This window comes from Physella acuta, unplaced genomic scaffold, assembly GCF_028476545.2.
Source record: "Physella acuta isolate Inbredline_101_S28 unplaced genomic scaffold, ASM2847654v3 ptg000538l, whole genome shotgun sequence".
NCBI classification, from domain to species: domain Eukaryota; kingdom Metazoa; phylum Mollusca; class Gastropoda; family Physidae; genus Physella; species Physella acuta.
Window position 1 is genome coordinate 228,020 of NW_026732057.1, and position 19,948 is coordinate 247,967.

At 36.1% G+C, this 19,948-nt stretch overlaps 1 protein-coding gene across 3 annotated transcripts in view; it reads left to right on the forward strand.

The window, feature by feature from the left end:
- Positions 1-19,188, forward strand: part of LOC131945871 (transmembrane protein 64-like) — a 38,960-nt gene extending 19,772 nt beyond the window's left edge. The window contains exons 2-6 of one of the 3 annotated variants that reach the window (XM_059306480.1): positions 9,510-9,779; positions 10,434-10,695; positions 11,791-12,025; positions 12,562-12,723; positions 13,814-19,188. In XM_059306480.1, coding sequence (XP_059162463.1) covers positions 9,545-9,779; positions 10,434-10,695; positions 11,791-12,025; positions 12,562-12,723; positions 13,814-13,957 — 1,038 coding nt within the window. In that variant the 5' untranslated portion in view covers positions 9,510-9,544 and the 3' untranslated portion in view covers positions 13,958-19,188. Of the gene's footprint in view, positions 1-9,509; positions 9,780-10,433; positions 10,696-11,790; positions 12,026-12,561; positions 12,724-13,290; positions 13,370-13,813 lie in introns of those variants that run through there. The other 2 variants (XM_059306481.1, XM_059306482.1) reach the window with 2 other exon arrangements.
- The last annotated feature ends 760 nt before the right edge of the window (positions 19,189-19,948 follow it).

Consider the following 19,948-nt stretch of genomic DNA (forward strand, 5'->3'; position numbering starts at 1 on the left):
CAATAGGCTAGTAGTAAATCTAATTATATTTTATTTAATCACTAAATCAATTATTTATTCCATAGCTGGAGACATTTATGGTGGCCTATCCAGAACTTTCCTTACAAGGGAAGGGAAGAAGGCCAAGCCCCCCCCCCCCCCCAACTACAGTTCCCAAAACATATCACTTACTCTTGATGCTCCACAAGATCAAGGTTGGGGGAAACAAGACATACAAAGATGTGGAGTTGTCGTTTTAAAAACTGTTCCCCCAAAGCAGTTATCAACCCAATAGGTTTGAATGTAGCAGCAACTGCTGCATTACTTGTAGGCATCACGTCTTTATTAGATTACATTACATTACTCCACTAAATTTTGATTCTGTTTCTCCTGCTATAGATAACTGTGGCATTTTTTTAAAATAATATTTTAACTCATGTGATTTTTGAAAATAATGAACACATTATTCCTGTTAATGTTACCAACAAAATAGTTTTAGAGTTATTCTATGTCCAAAGCAAAAAAAAAAAAAAATTATAAAAATAAAAGTGACCAAAACGCATTTTTGTCATTTTCAATTATTTTTTTACCTTAGAAAGACTCATTTTAGATAACTGAAAAAAATTGGGCATATATATTACAAACTTTGCAGTAACTTTACCAATTTCTACACTTCTATGTTATTTAGTTTAGAAAATATGGGTTCTCAAAAATGGCACTTTTTAAAAATCAGTTTTTTACCAAATTTTGCTTTTTTAAAAATCGCATAACTTTTTTATTTATTAAGATATTTTTATAAAATTTGTGGCATAGAGCTTACAATTAAAAGTTCTTTCATGACATACTCACTCCAGAAGTCTGCAATCAATAGTTAATTTCAGTTTGGACTACCTATTGATACACCTTTAATATCGCTCACAAGCTCTCACCACAGTCTGTGAGCGAAATCATGAAAAGCTTGACAAATACATGATTAATCGGGCTACATGCGTTTCCGTTGGCCAGATATTTTACTGTCACACAAAGTTCACTCCAAACATAAACTTTTAGAAGTACTAGCGTTTACAATGTGAAAAACAAATACAATTTAATTTAAGAAACTCTTTTCAAGAGTTATTAAGAACACGTGACCGTGGTTCGACCAATGGCAGCTTACTAGCCGCGTGCATTAAGTTCCATTAGCTGTAGAATGCCTGTGTCTATAGATGTTATCTAATGGTGTTTGTTAGTTTTGGCGCTATACAGTACGTACAGTTTATACAAGTCAAGCTGTTGGAGTTGTGGCTAATGCGATCAAACGGCATCTCGGCTACTTTTGTGACCACGTGACAAGAAGAACGCTGGGTGTTAAAAAATGTGACGTAGATCACGTTTTTTTGCCTATAAATATATATAAAAAGTATGCTAGCTTAAGTTAAAAATTAGCTAAATCAATGAGAATGGGGGAGGGGGAATGTATCGTCATTTTAGTGTGTGACGTAGCTTTTTTTTAAAAATCTTGTAGTAAGGGGGGGGGGGGGGCGACGAAAATAATGTGACGTTATTTAATATGACTTGTTACTTTGTATATAAAATGCGACTAGAGCGCTACAGCATTTACATGGCTTATCAGGTCGTTACATTTATACGATTTTCCTAGGCGCAGAGGCGTAGCGACCCTTCCCGGCGCCCGGGGACAAACTATTCGATTTGCACCCCCTCCCCTCAAGATTTCGATTTGCACCCACCCCCTCAACCTTTCAATTTATTTTTTCAACCCATTTAGGCGCCCCCTTAGGTCGGCGCCCGGGGACTTATGTCCCGTCCACACACCCCCCCCCCCCCCCCCTCTTCGCTACGCTACTGCCTAGGCGCTACTGACAGCTGCAATTGTGAAACTGCCTAGAACCCAGCTTTAGACTTCCCACTTTTCGCATGGGAACTTGGCATCATGGCGGCTTATTTACATTGAATCGCGGTGTTTACCCTTCGTTTAGTAACCAAGGAAACGTACTTCCACGTTTTCCGCCAACACTTAATTTTTGTTTTACTACACTTAGATGGCACTGTAAACAAATCTTATTCGTGTGACGGAACTTCTGATTGGTCACTTTTTAACCTCAAGGGTCGCCGTGGTGAAGGGTTGTTAGTGCGTGTGTTGTGCATGGCTCACGAGATTAACGCTAAACCTAACCCGATGATTTATATTATTTTTTTCAAATTCCAATAAACTTATTGAGTTACTAAGTGGGACGCTGTGGTCGGGTGGTAGAGCTAACCAGAGGGTCTCGAGTTCAAATCCGGGTTCGTGTCAGTAGAACGTCCCAGAGTCCATCCAACTCTCATGGGTACCTGAATCACGTTAGGGTAAGTAAAGGCTGCTGGGCATAGTGCTGACCACACTATACCTTCATATGTCGAGGTCACAGAAACAGGTGAACTCTACTTCACCTACCCCGTAGACTGTCAGGTTCGTAAAGGTCTTTCACTTACTTACTAATACGTTACTAAAATAGGTTTTGTTCTTAAGATATTTTTTTTTATTATTGGGGCAAAATCAAGATCTAATCTAGATATCAGCAGCATTTTGTTAGAAACAAACCATTATTTAAAACAATTCAAAACACTTGTTTGGAGACGCATTTAACTATATTTATTCCCAATACTTGAAACGAAAGAAACCTCATTGTAAAAAAGTTAGGATTTATTTTGCCACTCATTATATATACCTACGTAAAAAGCGTATGTTTTCCTTCGAAGATCGGTATGCGATCTCAGAGTGTAAATCTAATTTAGTATAAGCTCTGGCTGTAATCCTTCATTATATAGGATAAATGATTTAATTTACTTCTGTGACCCCCCCCCCATTAAAGTTACTTCTGTGCCCCCCCCCCCTCCCCCACCCCGGAGGAACGTAGAGCCTTATTTATACTTCTACAGCGTACTCCCTTTTTGACGGCTCCCTTCAGTTGGGCCCCTGTCAGCGTATCTTGCCCAGGTCTTCTCACTTTTCCCAATGTGAAGCATACGTGTTGCTAACTATCAGCGGATATTTGGTTAAATAATCAAGATTGTAAAAACGACGTGCTTCAGTTTGTTAAAAAGCTCTAAAATAAGATGTAGTGTATCCGCTGCGTTGATATTATTTTACTTAACGCACATATTCACTTGATAAATAAGGTCGGCGTCCATGATTGTGTTAAAAAGATCTAAGATACTTCATTTGTAGTATTGGCGTCCCAGATTGTATTTTAAAAAAGATGTTTTAAAGATCTAGTACAAAGATCTAAAATAAGATATAGTATTTGAAGGTTAACTAGCTATTGTGTTAATTTTATATTAGAGCTAATCTCTACACTCCACTTGTTATGTTGTGTCGCCGACCATGTTTGTGTTACGTTTCACTAGGTCGAATCTAAATCGATTAACTTAAAGCTCTCTATTAAATTAAGTGTATTACTTCTAACTGTAAAAAAACAATAACAGTCAGTAAGATAGACGTCATAGAGAAACCGTTGAACTGCTGGTTTGTACGTGATCTACTGCCGGCTTGTCCGTGATCTCCTGCCGGTCATACTTTAACCTTCTTGTTTGGCTGTATCCAGTGTTTCTTTCAGGCATCTCTCTTGAGACGGTATTCGAGGGCAGTGTATTTCCATCGGCACCCCCTTCCCCCCCCCCCCCCCCCCGCTCCCCCTAACCGTTGGGCGAAATAGAATAAAATATATAATTATATAGAATAAATATGAAGAACACCACGTTTTGAAATTTTTTATTTAGTGCCATATTCATGTAGGACTAGTTTATATCTCCCACGTATAACAATATGAAAGCGTAAAACCACCCCGATCCCCTCAATATTTAGGGTTTCAAAATCATGCCACAATGGAACAGCAAATGATCTCAAACACAAAATCTCATTTTTCTCAAAAGTAGAAAGCTGTGTTTAATCCCTTGTAATCTTCAAAATACTTTGGAGAAGTTTCAAAAGAAAAATATCTGAAAGAAACCCTGTCTGTATATGTACGAGTTTAAATGCTACCCGATGAATGCAAGTGTAAGGGTTTAACGTTGTATTTGTAAACTCTATGGACTCGAATCATTCAGTGTTTGACTGTGTCAGATAGTAGCGGGTACATTCTGGTTAGTCAATACAAAGACGTGAAGCCCAAAGTCACTATCACTTGCCTGACCTTGAACTCTGACGTCGTAACGTGTCGATGAACGTAACGATTGACCCCGGCGATCGAACTGATTGGATGGAGACGTTTGGTCCGTGTCTAGATCTGATATCCCACTAAACAGCTGATCAGGACGTTGGCCACCGAAAGGTTACCGACTGTAGATTAGTTAAGATTTCGTGTCAGTCTTTGCCGAGTGTAGTCCAGGTTTCTATCGTGTTGGTGTGTAGGGAAGGGAGGGGGGGGGTCCTGGCGAAGTCCACACTGTTGTAATGCAATAGCTAGTGGTTTATTTGTATCATTGTAGAAAACAAACCCGTCAACGAAGTCCTAACCTTAGCATCTAAAAAGTAAAGTAAAGAATCCTTTTTAGACCTAGCGGTCCATTTGGGAAGATGACATTGAGTTAATATGTTTTTTGGTCAGCACAACCGTCTTTTCTTTCCCTATCAGAGCTGTGTGGACTCAGGTTCGGTCTACTGACATGGACTCGGATTTGAACTCAAGACTTTCAGGTTAGCAGGCTAGCGCTCTACCACTTAGGCTACGACTTCCCATAATCCTAACAGTGGTAACTGATATTTTGAGTCTCCTTTTAAAATTCTACGAACATCTATTTAGGGAGTGTCGCTGGATTTTTTCCTCTCTCGCCAAGCTGTAGAAGGTACAATAAATACATGTACATCTCGTGTACACCTTAACCTACTTTTTAAATATTAATTTAGTGTACTCACCCTCTTCTTCCGACCTATTCTCAAACACCACCCTTTTTCTGACCACCTAACACCCGACCACCTACCCCTCGACTCCAACAATCCCCTGACTCACCCCATCCCCGAACTCACCCCATCCCCGAACTCACCCCATCCCCGAACTCACTCCATCCCCGAACTCACCCCATCCCCGAACTCACTCCATCATCTTACTCACCCCATCTCCGAACTCACCCCATCCCCGAACTCACTCCATCCCCGAACTCACCCCATCCCCGAACTCACTCCATCATCTTACTCACCCCATCTCCGAACTCACCCCATCCCCGAACTCACTCCATCCCCGAACTCACCCCATCCCCGAACTCACTCCATCCCCGCACTCACCCCATCCCCGAACTCATTCCATCACCGCTCACCCCATCCCCGAACTCACCCCATCCCCGAACTTACTTCATCCCCGAACTTACTCCATCCCCTGACTCACCCCATCCCCGAACTCACTCCATCTCCGAACTCACCCCGTCCCCGAACTCACTCCATCCCCGAACTCACCCCGTCCCCGAACTCACCCCATCCCCTGACACCCTAATCTCTGACTCTCCCCTGACCACCCACCTCCTGACTCACCCCATCCCTGACTCATCCCATCCCCATCCCCAAACTTCTCCTATCCCCCCTCCACCCATACCGAAACTCCACTTATCCTTTGACTCCACCAACTGAAAGCCACCTGCAGCGCGTTAAAACGAGTGTAATCGAATATCATGGATTCCTCGACCTTTTTTTTTGGATGCACCATAGCATCTGTCGCAACACGTTATTTCTGTTGTAAACGACAAAAGAAATTTGGAAATGATAGTCTAATTGATTCGGAACTTTGCTCAAACTTGTTTGAATCCCCCCCCTCACCCCACCCCCTCTTTTACAACATAAACACGACTGACTGGCTAAATAAAACGAAGTGACTACTCAGAAAAAGATGTTTCGCCCCAGCGTCTCCATCTGGTATATAGGAACGGGTCACACGACTTTTTTGTTCATCCGTGCACCTTTTCTCTTGTGTCGCAGTTGAAAGATCGCACAACTGATATAAATAAAGTTCAGTTTTTAAAATCTAAGTTAAAGGCTTAAAATGGAAGGTGCGGCTACACGTGCAAGGTGAGGTGTGAAAAATGCAAGTACAATTTTAAAAAAAAAATAGACAATAGTACATTTTCAAATCATGTGATTTCGCATCTCATTATTGGATACTAAGTTTAAAATGTTTGCGATAGATCGACTATGTCATAGTCGTTTGTTACCATTTTCTTTTCCCGAGCTGATTTGGGAAGTTCATACCCTTGAAGATACGATCCTTTATATGTTAACGTGGCTGAACAGTCTGTGGGCAGAGGCATCTAGGTTTTTTTTTTTGTGAAACATGCTTGTTGAATAAACTACATTAAGGGATCCCTGCGCCGTAAATATACATCAAGTCGCCTAAAAAATATTGCCAATGCCGAACTGTAGAGCAAAACTGGACAGGAATCGCCCAGTACGATGGAGAGCTGTGGTATTGTCCCAAGACTCCACAGAGGGTTCCATAGAAATGATGAATGATGTTTGCCGAAAGAAATTGATGAAGTCACAAGATCTTTGCGGCAACCTTTTGTCTTCCTGCTTCTAACATTGCGGCATAGATCGTGCAGCTGGTGTAACTAAAGACGCCCATCACCCTGTGGAAGTTTGAATATGATGTAGATAGGGCAGGGGGGTGCGGACCGCACCGGGTGACACCATTTAGGGGGTGACACCATTTAGGGGGTGACACCAATGCAAAAAAGAGCAAAATATATAGAGAAAAATGATAATTCCACTTAATTAAGTGATTAATTCGAGTGTTAAATAGTCTTTTAAAAGGTGCAAATCAAAAGTTTGAAGGGAGGGGGGGGGTGTGCAAATCGAAAATTGAAAGTTTGTCCCCGGGTAGGGTCGCTACGCCTCTGGGGTGAGACACCATTAAGTGCCGCACCGGGTGACACCCGACCTCGCTACGCCTCTGAGACAGGGTATCGAATTCACAAATGATGAAATACTGAAAAGTAGAAAATAAAACAACTATATACGCCGCGGGTCGGCTCGTATGCTATAAATTAGTAAAAAAAAATTTACGAGTGAGCACATATTCATTATTTTTTCCCCAACAACAAAAGATTCAAATTATAACCAAGCTTTTAAGCCAACATTTTATCAGCAAAGTGATTTGAATTTATTAAAGCTAAACGTCTGTCATATAATGCTAGTGTAATACATAGATGTGAAAGTTTTGTTTTGAATTGTAGTGAAAAACTTAATTTTCCTTACAAACATATAAAACTACTCTTTTGAATCTGACGTTCTACGGGGCAGTGAAGTAGAGTTCACCTGTTTCAGTAACCTCGGCATATGTAGGTATAGTGTAGTCAGCACTAGGCCCAGCCGCCTCAGGTACCAATCAGAGTTGGGGTGGCGTTCTGCTGACACTAACCCGAATTCGAACTTGAGACTTTCGGGTTAGCAGTCGTATGCTTTATCATCCTACCACGCTATCCCATTTAAAAGTAAAACTGTCGTTAAAACTATTTCTTTTGGAACATATTTTTTTCCCTTGGAAAATAAATAAATTGGTGCCTAAACCATACAAGTGTCCACTGATAAGAAAGTCAAGGAGAGGACATTAACGCCCAAACTCTTTGAATATAAAATGGTTATTAATTTGTTCGTTACTTCCCATTTATAAATTGAAAATAAATAAGGGAGGCAACTATCACTTTCCCCTCCAAAAGTGGTTATATGTACGAAAAAGTCAGTTTTAATAAAAATGAAACTGGGTCGTAGTTTATTATTTTATCAAACATCTCTGATTATCCTTATGTGATATGGTGTCCAACGTTTATAATGAAATGCATAGATTTTAAATTTATCATTTGAGTCTAATTTAAATAGAAAACCGTAGCTTTATTCAGTACAGTACTATATTTTTAGATGTCAGAATAACAATAAATTTTATTTAAGTCATTTGGACGATCATTTGGCCTTCGGTCCACAAATTTTCCTAATAACTGCTTCAACAAAAAAAAAAATGAGGAGTCTATTTTTCCAATTCAAATAATATTATAAATCATCCTGTGCTTATCTATGAGTAAACCAGAGTGGCCAGGGAAAGTAAAACAATGAAAGTCACAGTAAATATAAAGTACAGAGTGAGCAATTTAAGATAAAACAAATTGAATATGGTGGACTTTTTTTTAGCTCGATTCAAGATGTTATAAATGCATTTGCATATCTTATTATTGTAATCGTCTCACTATTTTAAGAGTGTTATGTTTAGATGTTAAATTATTAATAATTACTTGTTTAAATATTTCTAGCCTTAAAAAAACCGTAAGCCATTGTGTAGGCTTACCACATTTTTATAAAATATTCAATTTTTGGTAAAAAAAATAAGCTTTCTGGCAACTACAGTTTTGAACCACTTTTCAAGCCCATTAAAAATGAAATGTAGATCTACACCTTTTTAACAATTTTTTGAGTCTTTTTTTTTTTTTTTTTACATACACTCAATGTCTATGTGTATGTTGACAAGTGAGGATGTATGTGCAAGGCACTAATATATTTTACGTTTATTGGGGAGGTCCGGTAAAAAAAAGTTAGGAAATTTGTTCCACAGCTTTCAAAGTTCAATTTAAATTTAGCACCTACAAATATTTTTAAAAAAATTATATTTAGCATTATAAGTGGAACAGTCATGGCACACCCCATCCGGCTCATCAGTAATGGCATTTTTAATGAAGTACTGGTGGGCTTTACATTAACATTTGCAGCCATCATTGGTGGTTAATGAACCGGTTCAGGTTACTCCAACCCTCTCATGTTGATATACAGTTGAAATAATTCATAATTTGCTTGGGTTTTCAGTGACTTGTTAGCTTGATTGAGTTACCTGGCAGATGTAGACATGGCACATGGTGGTGTGTAGTTACAGTTTTTAAACTGTTGGGGTTTAATGATTTTTTCTTTGTTTACACAAACTGTTAGTTTGTGGTAGCTAAAAGTTCGTGGTCATATGGTTATTTGGTTTGTGGTGTTGTGGACATTCAATAAGTTGTGGACATGTAATTGCTGACAGTTTGTGGGCATGTTGTCACTTGCTTTTATTTTGTAGTCAAGTGGTCATTTTCAGTTTGTGATCATGTGGTCATTCACTTTTAGTTTGAGTAATATGGCCATGTACATTCTGTGGTCATTTGTTCACTTGCTATTAGTTTTTAGTCAATTGATCAATTAGTTTGCTGTTATATGTGTATTAAAAGTATGTGGTCATTTGATCACTTTAATTTTTTTGTCATATCGTCACTCACAATTTGTGGTCGTTTAGGTCACTCACAATTTGTGGTCGTATGGCCACTCACAATTTGTGGTCGTATGGCCACTCACAATTTGTGGTCGTATGGCCACTCACAATTTGTGGTGGTATGATCACTCACAGTTTGTGGTTGTATGATCACTCACAATTTGTGGTGGTATGGTCACTCACAATTTGTGGGGTATGATCATGTACAGTTTGTGGTTGTATGATCACTTAAGTCTGTTAATACCATTATTCCTAATAGTTTCTTTTCTCCTGTATTTGTAGGATATTAAGAACCTTGCACCAACTGGACAACTACAATGAGTAAATTCAAGTTAAACCCTGAGCTGTTCATAGGCGAGTCCTCGGAGCTTGATGCTGTGTTCCTGCCCGTGGGTGACGGCCACCACAGTGAAGGGGAGCCAGCCGCGTCCTGGGGTGGGCTGGACACCAACTTGAATCAACGTGACCCCCACCAGGTGCATCCGAAGGCCAGGGACCTAGAGGCAGGTGTGGAGGACAGAAAAGACATGACAGGCAACAAGGACAATGGAGGTGAGTTTTTACATCGTATTCTCTAAAAAAGTTTTTAGATACATAATTTAGGTAGAATATCTCCAACAAAATAAAACGAAAAGTTACGAAAAGTTACCCTTTCGAACCTGGTGGTCCATGATTGAGTTAATTTAGTTCTGTGAACTTAGCCTTTGAAATGATAGTACCCAGCAGTCTCCTAATTATATCCCCATCAATTAAATATGTTCAGAAATTGAGTATTGAGACTATTCAGACTATTGAGTAAAATGTTAATACAATGTCATTTTATTCATTAAAACACTTTAATTTTAACAAATGTTGATTATAACATCAAACAAATTTATGTAGGCTAGTGGAACATCTCTTGCACGTTTTAGCACAACCCAAGTCTAAAATACCCTGACATTGGTGCAACATCTGATTAGTTCGTGTATGTTTTACCATAAAAACTAAAATAAAGTCACTGAAGATAATTTGGTCATAATTTTTCCTACCAATTTCTGACAATGGACACCATCACACTCTTTTTTTTAAAGAGTCGGTCACAGTAGCATTTTCATAAAATCTTTGTAATATACGCTATATTTTTTTGTTTTCTGTGTAAATTGGTTACCATTGACCAAAGTGAAACATTCTAGTAATTTAAAAAAAAAAAATTACCTAACTGAGCAGGCCCTAGCAGTGTTCTCATTAACGCCATCACAACAGACACACCCGACTCGAACGACCTCTGCTACAGAACGTCCTTGACCTCCATCGCTGTCATCATCCTGATTGTGACCTTCCTGGTGTTTGGCCACCGGCACATCCGCTCTGGGCTCATGTGGCTGGAGCAGGTCGAGCCGACCACCAGCGTGTCAATCATCGCAGCCTTGTTTGTGGTCATCAGCTTTCCAATAGCCTGGGGGCTGTCTTTACTCATGGTCACGTCTGGGTATGTTTATAAAATGTTTTGATGTTATGGTACATTATAATAAATACATTTTAACATATATAGAAAAATTAAAGAGAATGTTAATGAATTAATGAATGTTAACTGTCTGAATTTTAAAATATTTAATTGTAAACATCATTTAAAAAACAAATAATATAAAAATTATAGAGAATGTTAACTATCTGAAGTTTAAAATATTGAATTGGAAACAACGTTTAAACAACACATAATAAATAGAAAAATTATAAAGAATGTTAACTATCTGAAGTTAAAAATATTGAATTGTTAAACACTGTTTTAAAAACACATAATATAATAGAAAAATTATAGAGAATGTTAACTATCTGCAGCTGAAAATATTTAATTGTAAACACCATTTAAAAAGCACATAATTAATAGAAAAATTATAGAGAATGTTAACTATCTGAAGTTTAAAATATTGAATAGTAAACAGTGTATTGAATTAATACATATTGAAATGTTATAGAAAATAGTTTGAAGTTAAAGAAGTGTAAACACTGAGCTGTAACATAGAGAAAACACTAATTGTCTAAGTTCAAAACATTGTAAACAGATATATAGATTCTAGACGTATTATAAAGTTTGTAATTTAATGTTATTTTTTTACTGCAGCTGTCATCTTTAGAAAATGTATTGTTTATATGGTATAATATAATTAATAATTTTATATGCACAAAACTATTGTAAGAATTATTGGTTTTGTGTATTATAAGTCACATTATAAGGCTATCAATATTTTAAAAACACAGTTTATACAAAGCATCTTAATTTTTTATAAAAGGTCAGATTTAGCATTACTTTCTATCACATGAAGACTGAAATGGTTAATATGCTCGTTATTTTGTCACCTCATAGTTTATTTATTACCTGTTATTTAATACTTCTCACAAAGAAAAGTAAACAAAAAAAGGGTTTTAAAAATGACAGATTTTTTGTGTGTCCACAGCTACTTGTATGGTTTGCTGTATTTTGTCACCTCATAGTTTATTTATTACCTGTTATTTAATACTTCTCACAAAGAAAACTAAACAAAAAAAGGGTTTTAAAAATGACAGATTTTTTGTGTGTCCACAGCTATTTGTATGGTTTGCTGTATGGGCCTCTAGTAGTCACATTCAGTGTTACAATAGGTCTCTCTATATCAACTCCTGTGATGCGTCTGCTGTGCTCAGACTACCTGAGGTCGCGCTTCTACTCCAGGAAGGTGGAGGCCATACTTAACGTGGTCAGTGGGTCACATGGCATGAAGGTCATAGCCTTGACCAGGTTGACGCCAATACCATTTGGTCTACAGAATGCTTTGTTCTCTGTAAGTTTAAATATTTTTTTTACTTTTTTTTTAAAGGGTACCACTTTGTGATCATCTATAGCTGATTAGCAATCACATTGTTGGTTTTGAGTGCTATCTATCAATGTTAGTGCTAAGGACAAGTATTATAAGAGGATGTTGTTCAATTGAGATAGTGTGGTCAGCACTATGCAGAGATTCTTCCAGGCATCTCTTTGGGGGGGGGGGGGGGGGGGGAGGGGGGGCAGAGTACCGCCTCCCCCGAAAATTTCAAGTGACCCCCCCCCCCCCCCCCCCGGGAGAAAAAATGTCTGGAAGGAACACTGGCGCTATGCCAGTTGTCTTTGTTTCCCTGATCTGAGCCACGTAACCATCAAGGCTGGGTGTACTCAGGGTGTCCTACAGACTCGAACCCGTGATCCATGTTACCGGTCATCAGCTCTACCATCCAACCATGCCACCACCTAGCCCCCTCATTGATTAATTAAAAAAAAAGCTTTCATTTCTTTATTTTCTTTTAACTGTCCAAAATAAATTTCCTCACCCAATTCTCGTAGCTGTCCAGTATTTCCTTGCTGCGTTACCTGGTGTCCAGCGTGGGTGGCCTGGTGCCTATGACAGTCCTCAACTGCTACCTGGGCTCCACCCTGAGGACGATGCAGGATCTCATGTCTGATGACTCAAACAGGTTCACTGGATTCTTCATATTTGGTGGACAGGTATGGGATTTTTTACACAACTTACTATGTTGAGCAACACTTTTGTGGGAAAATGTACATACATGGAAATAAGTAGTGTCAGTTGACTAAAGCTAAAGTCTGAATGCTAACATTGATCATTTTTAGTTCACTAGTTAGACTTAAATCAGTTTTATACTAATGTCAATGGTAAAAATGTGTATAGAGAAAAATGGTGATTAAAAACAAGTTTTTGCATATTAAAAATGGTAATACTCAAACTAAGTTACAAAGACTAATTGATTGCGACTTCAATAGTTTGCTCAATACAAATATTAAAACTCAGTTGTATTACAAAGACTTAAAAGTATTTGTTGTTAAGTTTAGTTGTATATTTTAGTTAAGGCTGTAACAGTTAAGTGTTGTTTGAACTTGTATGTACCAGATAATTTAAATCTATACCAGACTAGTTGAAATGGTAACAAAGGTGTTTTACTGTTCCAGCCCCTGATAACTGTGGTACTGCTTTGGTTTGTGGCATATACCAGATAATTTATATCTATACCAGACTAGTTGAAAAATGGTAACAAAGGTGTTTTACTGTTCCAGCTCCTGATAACAGTGGTACTGCTTTGGTTTGTGGCATGTATCAGATAATTTAAATCTATACCAGACTAGTTGAAATGGTAACAAAGGTGTTTTACTGTTCCAGCTCCTGATAACTGTGGTACTGCTTTGGTTTGTGGCATATACCAGATAATTTATATCTATACCAGACTAGTTGAAAAATGGTAACAAAGGTGTTTTACTGTTCCAGCTCCTGATAACAGTGGTACTGCTTTGGTTTGTGGCATATACCAGATAATTTAAATCTATACCAGACTAGTTGAAAAATGGTAACAAAGGTGTTTTACTGTTCCAGCTCCTGATAACAGTGGTACTGCTTTGGTTTGTGGCATGTACCAGATAATTTAAATCTATACCAGACTAGTTGAAAAATGGTAACAAAGGTGTTTTACTGTTCCAGCTCCTGATAACTGTGGTACTGCTTTGGTTTGTGGCATGTACCAGATAATTTAAATCTATACCAGATTAGTTGAAAAATGGTAACAAAGGTGTTTTACTGTTCCAGCTCCTGATAACTGTGGTACTGCTTTGGTTTGTGATCCGTAAGGCCAGGGGTGAGCTGAAGAAGGCCATGGATGACTCGGAAAGAACCAACTACTCCCTCCCAAACGGTGACTGCAGCAAGACAGTTTTTCTCAACCCAGACTGAGTTATCCCCCCTCCTGGGTACAAAACTACTCGGCTGAAGTGCAACCCACTCCTTATACACTGCTGTCATAAAGCTGCTGTAGGTGGATGTTGTTGATTAATGATGCTGTGGGCTGAAGCTGCTGCTGTTCGAAGCCTCGTGATCTCAGCGGTGCCAGATACTGACCAGAAACGACGTAACTTCTTTCTGTGGTTACTTATGACGGCACCGTACAAAAGATATTCTAAAATTGTATTTTAACATAAGAAATCTGGAATATATTTTACCGACACATACCATTATAATTTGGCCTCTATGAGGTACAGATAAAAAGAAATACCAGTATACATTTTTATATACATCTTTCAACATCGTGTAAATATATACCTATATATTGTACAATATACAGTTAAAGAGGGTATACCAAGGTTGTGTCAATGGCCAAATGTTATTTCCTATTTCCTCAATATATTTGTTGATTAAAATAGTGCACAACAAATAAGAATTCAGTATTTTCTGTTATTTAATTTTAATATTGTTATAACACATCAAGAATAGATATGTCTGTTATTTTATTAAACAGAAGGCATTGTTGTATAAATTGTGTTCCATGACTATATCTAAAAAGTCTTTACAATTATTTTTTATTTTTTCTGATTGTGTTGCATTGTCACTGATACTCAGTCATGAGGAAGAAGACATTATTTTACCATATAATTTGCACTGGTATACTGCTATATGTGTAGTTTACATACATGGATCAGTTCTGATTTCTTGGGTCATGGTGCAAAAAACCATCTTGATTTACTTTTTATTTACATGCTATAAGCAGACTGTCTTCAATGCTGACACATAAGGGCTTATGTTGTGTTGTAACATACCAACACAAATAGGCTGCAGTTGTTGTATGATATTGATACCTATTTTTGTAGTATATGGTATTGATGCTGGGCATAGTGCTGACCACACTATCCCTTCATATGCAGAGGTCACATATGACCGGCAGGTTTGAAAGGGAACTTTACTTTTATGGTATTGATGCATAAGTTCCGCTTTATATTAAATTTTAGCACCCCATCAAAATGATTTTTAGAGGCATGTCTCAGAATACACCCCTTTAGAAATTATTTATGAACATTGTAGAAAATAATAGGAATAGTCTATAAACCAACCTAACCCTCTACTGGCAATAATTTAGTGTGTACCCCATACTGACTGCCAGCTGATCCTAATTGGGGGACGGGGATTAACTGCACATTATCTACATGTGCATTTTATATAGAACTGCCTCTAAAGTCAGCTTTTGATTTATACACCCCTCAACATTTTTTATTGTAAAACAAAAACAAAGTATCACTTAAGGTACACCCTCCCCCTCCCCCCTGTTCTACCAATGTTGTTGATTCTGAGTGAAACATCTGTGTTGATTGATTTTAATAGAAATGTAGAATAAACAAAGGTTATGTTTACAAACATCAGTGTCTCAGTTATATAAAAATTTTTATTTTATATAACCTGACTCAGCTGTTGTGCTGATATAAACATCAATCCTTCCCCCCTCTAGCTTGTAATGTGATTTACATTTTGACGGTTCTCTCAAGGTTTAAGGGTAGCAAATTTTGTAGTTTTCAATTTTTCTTGATTGATACTATGTAGCATTTGGTTTTGTAATATAGTAGGTATAATTTTGTTATAAAATTTGTGAAATGACTTATTTAAAAAATTGGGTTTACAGTATTATAATTTTTTGTTTGGTATACTTGCCCTATGTTCCATATGTGTGGACGAGAATCTTGTAGGATACAATTCATGGTAGTTTAAAGAATTTTTTGGTTTTTGAAGCATCTTGTGGGAATAATTTGAACTAAGAACTAATTATAATAATAAAATAAAATTATAAAGTTGTACGATGGGCAATGTACCTTCAGAAGTACCATTGGGTTTAAAAAAAATGTATGTAAATAATAATAAAAGCATGTTTTATAATATTGAAGCAGTTGGAGTTAGCTAGTAATTGTTTATTGAACTTGTTCTCCAAGTAATAAAAACATTACCTGTGGTCAAATTCAGGCAATAAAATTATAAGAAAAAATAGGCCTACAAGTTTAAAAAAAATGTTCTGACATTTTTACCTAGTGTTATTAGGATGATAAACAAAAAATAAAGCATTTTAAAAATCTAACAGTTCTTCCATGTAGTTTTTAGCTAATTTGATCATAAACTAAAATATTTTTTACTTCTTGTTCTTGATCTCCAGTTAATGTGTTGTCTCCAGGGTAATGGATTAGTGAAATCCCATTGACGAATATTTATTAAATTGGCTAAACCAAGTTATAGCCTACAAATGTAATAATTGATGCAATATTTTTTAAATGAGGGCTTATCTTTTCGTCCGCTCTTTAATAGAATACTGAGAAATGCTTGTGTCTCAAGATACTTGACATTTTAAACCATTTCTATTTATTTTTGTGGGAATAAAGAGATTGACTGGGATTAGAGTGTTTAGTTTTAAATTACTTTATTTTGAAATTTTTAAAAAAATTATTCTAGTCTAATCTCAAATAAATCACTTAATGAATGCCCATAACATGTTTTTATTTCAGTTATATTTTTTTCTCTACTTTGTTTCATTTTTAAAATTACAATTTGTTTTACAACTTAAATAGTAACCTTTTTTTATGAGGTATGAGGGCTTGTTTGTCAAGCATAGAATTAAAATAGCTTTTAGTTCCATTGTCCAGAAATTACCTCACTTTTACTCTTCATCATGAGTTATGTCCCATGTTGTCTTGTGAAGGAAAAATTCTTCATTAATCTAGTGCATAGATCTTGTAAATCTTAATTAAACTATATGTACAATACTGTGATTGATTAATGATTGTTTGAAGAATTGTGCAATAGTCTTCATTAAACAATGTAAATTTATTCATTTAATTATTGTTTGCATTTTTTAAATTTTCAACTGATATTTTCCCACCAAAAACAGCATTCTCAAGAGTATCACTGATCTTTATTTTGGATTGCCAGAAAATGTTTGAAATTCAATTCATGTGATAAGTAGCTAGATTTCTATAAAAATGACATAGATTTTATTCTGTTTAAGCTGTAGGTATAAATTGTTGATTCACAAGTATTTCTTCTCTGACTGTCAATTAGACAATATTTCTTGAAAAGAAAGTATTTTTTTACAAAACATGCCAAATAGACCTTAAACAACAGTATTCTGGTTGGCTATCAAGTAGACTGCATTTTAAAGGCATTTTTATTCCAGTTTTTCACATACTAAATAGTGTTCTTGCTGTCTATCTCTTTAATGGACAACAAAGATTCTAAAAATACAACCATGAAGTTTCTACAATTTTTACTATTTATCATTGTTAAAAAACAACTGATCAACTCTATGTCTCCTTCTCGTTTATGTCTAGTCTACTAGTTCAGTTGTTAACTAGATTTCTCCTCACCATCATACTATGTTATCTGCCTGTTGTGGCAGTCTAGCGTGTGCCTTGTAACACAAGAATTTTTCTCTGTGTATCTACTTTCATTTGTAAACCATTTGTTGTTTCAACTAAAGTGTTCACATTACTACCTGTGATTCGTTCATTTTGTCCACATCTAGTTTTAGCTCCACATGTGAGTAGTTCCCCTGGTGGTCCATGGGGCAAATGAAGTAGAGTTCACCTGTTGTTTTTTTTTTACCTCGGCATTTGAAGGGAAAGTGTGGTCAGCACTATGCCCAGCCGTATTTACTTTCCCTAACATGAGTCAGGTACCTTTCAGAGCTGTGTGTACTCAGGGACGTACTATGGACTTGAACTCATATTCAAACTCAAAACTTTCAGGTTAGCAGTCATATGCTCTACAATTTGACCAAACTGTTCCATTGTTTCTGTGAACTCTGTTTAAATGGGTTGTGTGGTTAGTTACCCATAAGACCTTGGTGGACTAGATAAGCATTTAATGTAGGCCTATAAGTTATTTCATTTAACTGTTAGCTAATTTATCCTTTTTTTTTTAAATTTAACTCAGTTATTTCAAAAAGTGTTGACGATTTAACAAAAGGTGTTCATGTAACTACCACAGGATTAAATTGTTCTTTTCTCAGTATTTTGTTCATGACCCATGGTTACGAATTTGGTGTTTTAAGTGAACAAGTTTTCAAGCTTATCATTGTTTTGAGTGTATCTTTGTGCATTCTGTAGCTGATCTATTGGTTTCTAACTTAAAACGTCAAACATGAAAAGATAGCTTTTGTACTATTATACATATCTGTGGGATTTTAAACTAAAAATATTCACTCTTGTATATATATATCCAGGGTTATTTATTTATTACTGGTAAAATTATTTGAAAGAGTACTAAAGTTTTATATATCAAACTTAAATAATTTCACATGTAAACTGATATAGAATCTTCACTGTTAACTATAGGGGGAAATGCTAACAGTTAACTGCTTTTGTTGTATACAGTTATTTCTAGAATATTATTTTTATTACAATTAAACACTTGGTTAGCTTTTTCTTATCTTTAACATAATTTTTTTGTTTAAATTTGTAATGTAGACTTTTCGTGAAAACAGTGCATTGATTTAATGTTTAATAATAAGGTATTGTTTTGGTTTTTTAATTTAATTTTTAGATTTCACTAACTTTTGTTTCTTTGTAGTGTAATTTTTTATTATTGAACTCTCATAAACTATACAATTATAAACACACTAAATATATACACCAATGTGTTTATATGGTTCATTTTAAATTAAATGGTGTTAATTTGATATTAGTAATATAATATCAATTGAGTGTGTAGGATAAGAATAGATTTAGTTTTGTTATTAGACCTATTAAGTAGACTAGGATAATAATAGTGTAATATTGATAAAAAGTTTACTACTAGCAACCTAATTCCTTTGTCCCGTTAGTTTTTTTTAAAAAGTCTATTAAAAGATATGTTCAGAAATTTAAAAAAAACAACAACACTGATACAAATATATCTTGATAGTATTTCTAACACACAGGGTTTTTAGCATTTTACATTTTGTATTTCTAGCACAAAAGAGTTTTTAAAATTGGCTGATCTCATTTTAATATTTTAAAACAAAAAAAAATGGTACCTATACACTGTAATAAATAACATTTTGTTTTCCATTTATATTGTTCCTTGTAGTTTAAAATCCCAGCCCCCATTATTCAGAATCATCATTTTTTTGACAGATGTGTTATTTGCTGTAGTGCCTGATTCTTTCATGAAGTAAAATCCATTTTCTAGATGGTTTTGTAATTTGTTTTTATTTATACTATGTCTCCATGTTTCTCCTTCACTAACTTGCCCTCTCTTAATGCTTTATTCTGGGAAACTTACCACAGGCCTCTTAGCATAGACAGGGGCTCATTCATGATTATTTTATAAACATTAGAAACAGTATTAATAGCATCATGGTTCCCACATAGAGTCTTGTTTTAAAAAGGCAAACACTCATGTGCATGGAAAATAGCATCCTGAAGATCATTACTCCAAGACATTATCTGCAAACAGACCTACATTAAACAATTGCATAGTATGTTTGTAAAAAAGAAATAAAGTACCCTTTTGAAGCTTACGGTCCATGCGGCTGGTGAAGTAGAGTTTTTATGCTTTTAGTGACCTTGGCATATTATGGGATAGTGTGGTCAGCACTATTCCCAGCCTCCTTTACTTTCCCTAACATAAGTAAGGTACCCAACAGAGCTCTGGAATCCAAACTTGAGATTTTTCTGTTACTATTAGTAATCAACTGCTGTACCTTTTGGACACACTGTCTGAGTCAACTGGGCATAACAGATTTAATGTGCAATACTTAATTATGGATGAAGAAGAAGAACCTGATAAAGACAATTAATTAAAGGAAAAAGTGTGACTCCCTTGACACCAACAGATGAAAGTTTTGGTTTCTTTCTAAAATATCCACCAAGATCATACTAACATTGAGTGGTTGGGTTGGGAAAACTCAAGGATGCTAAACCCAAAAGTCCCGAG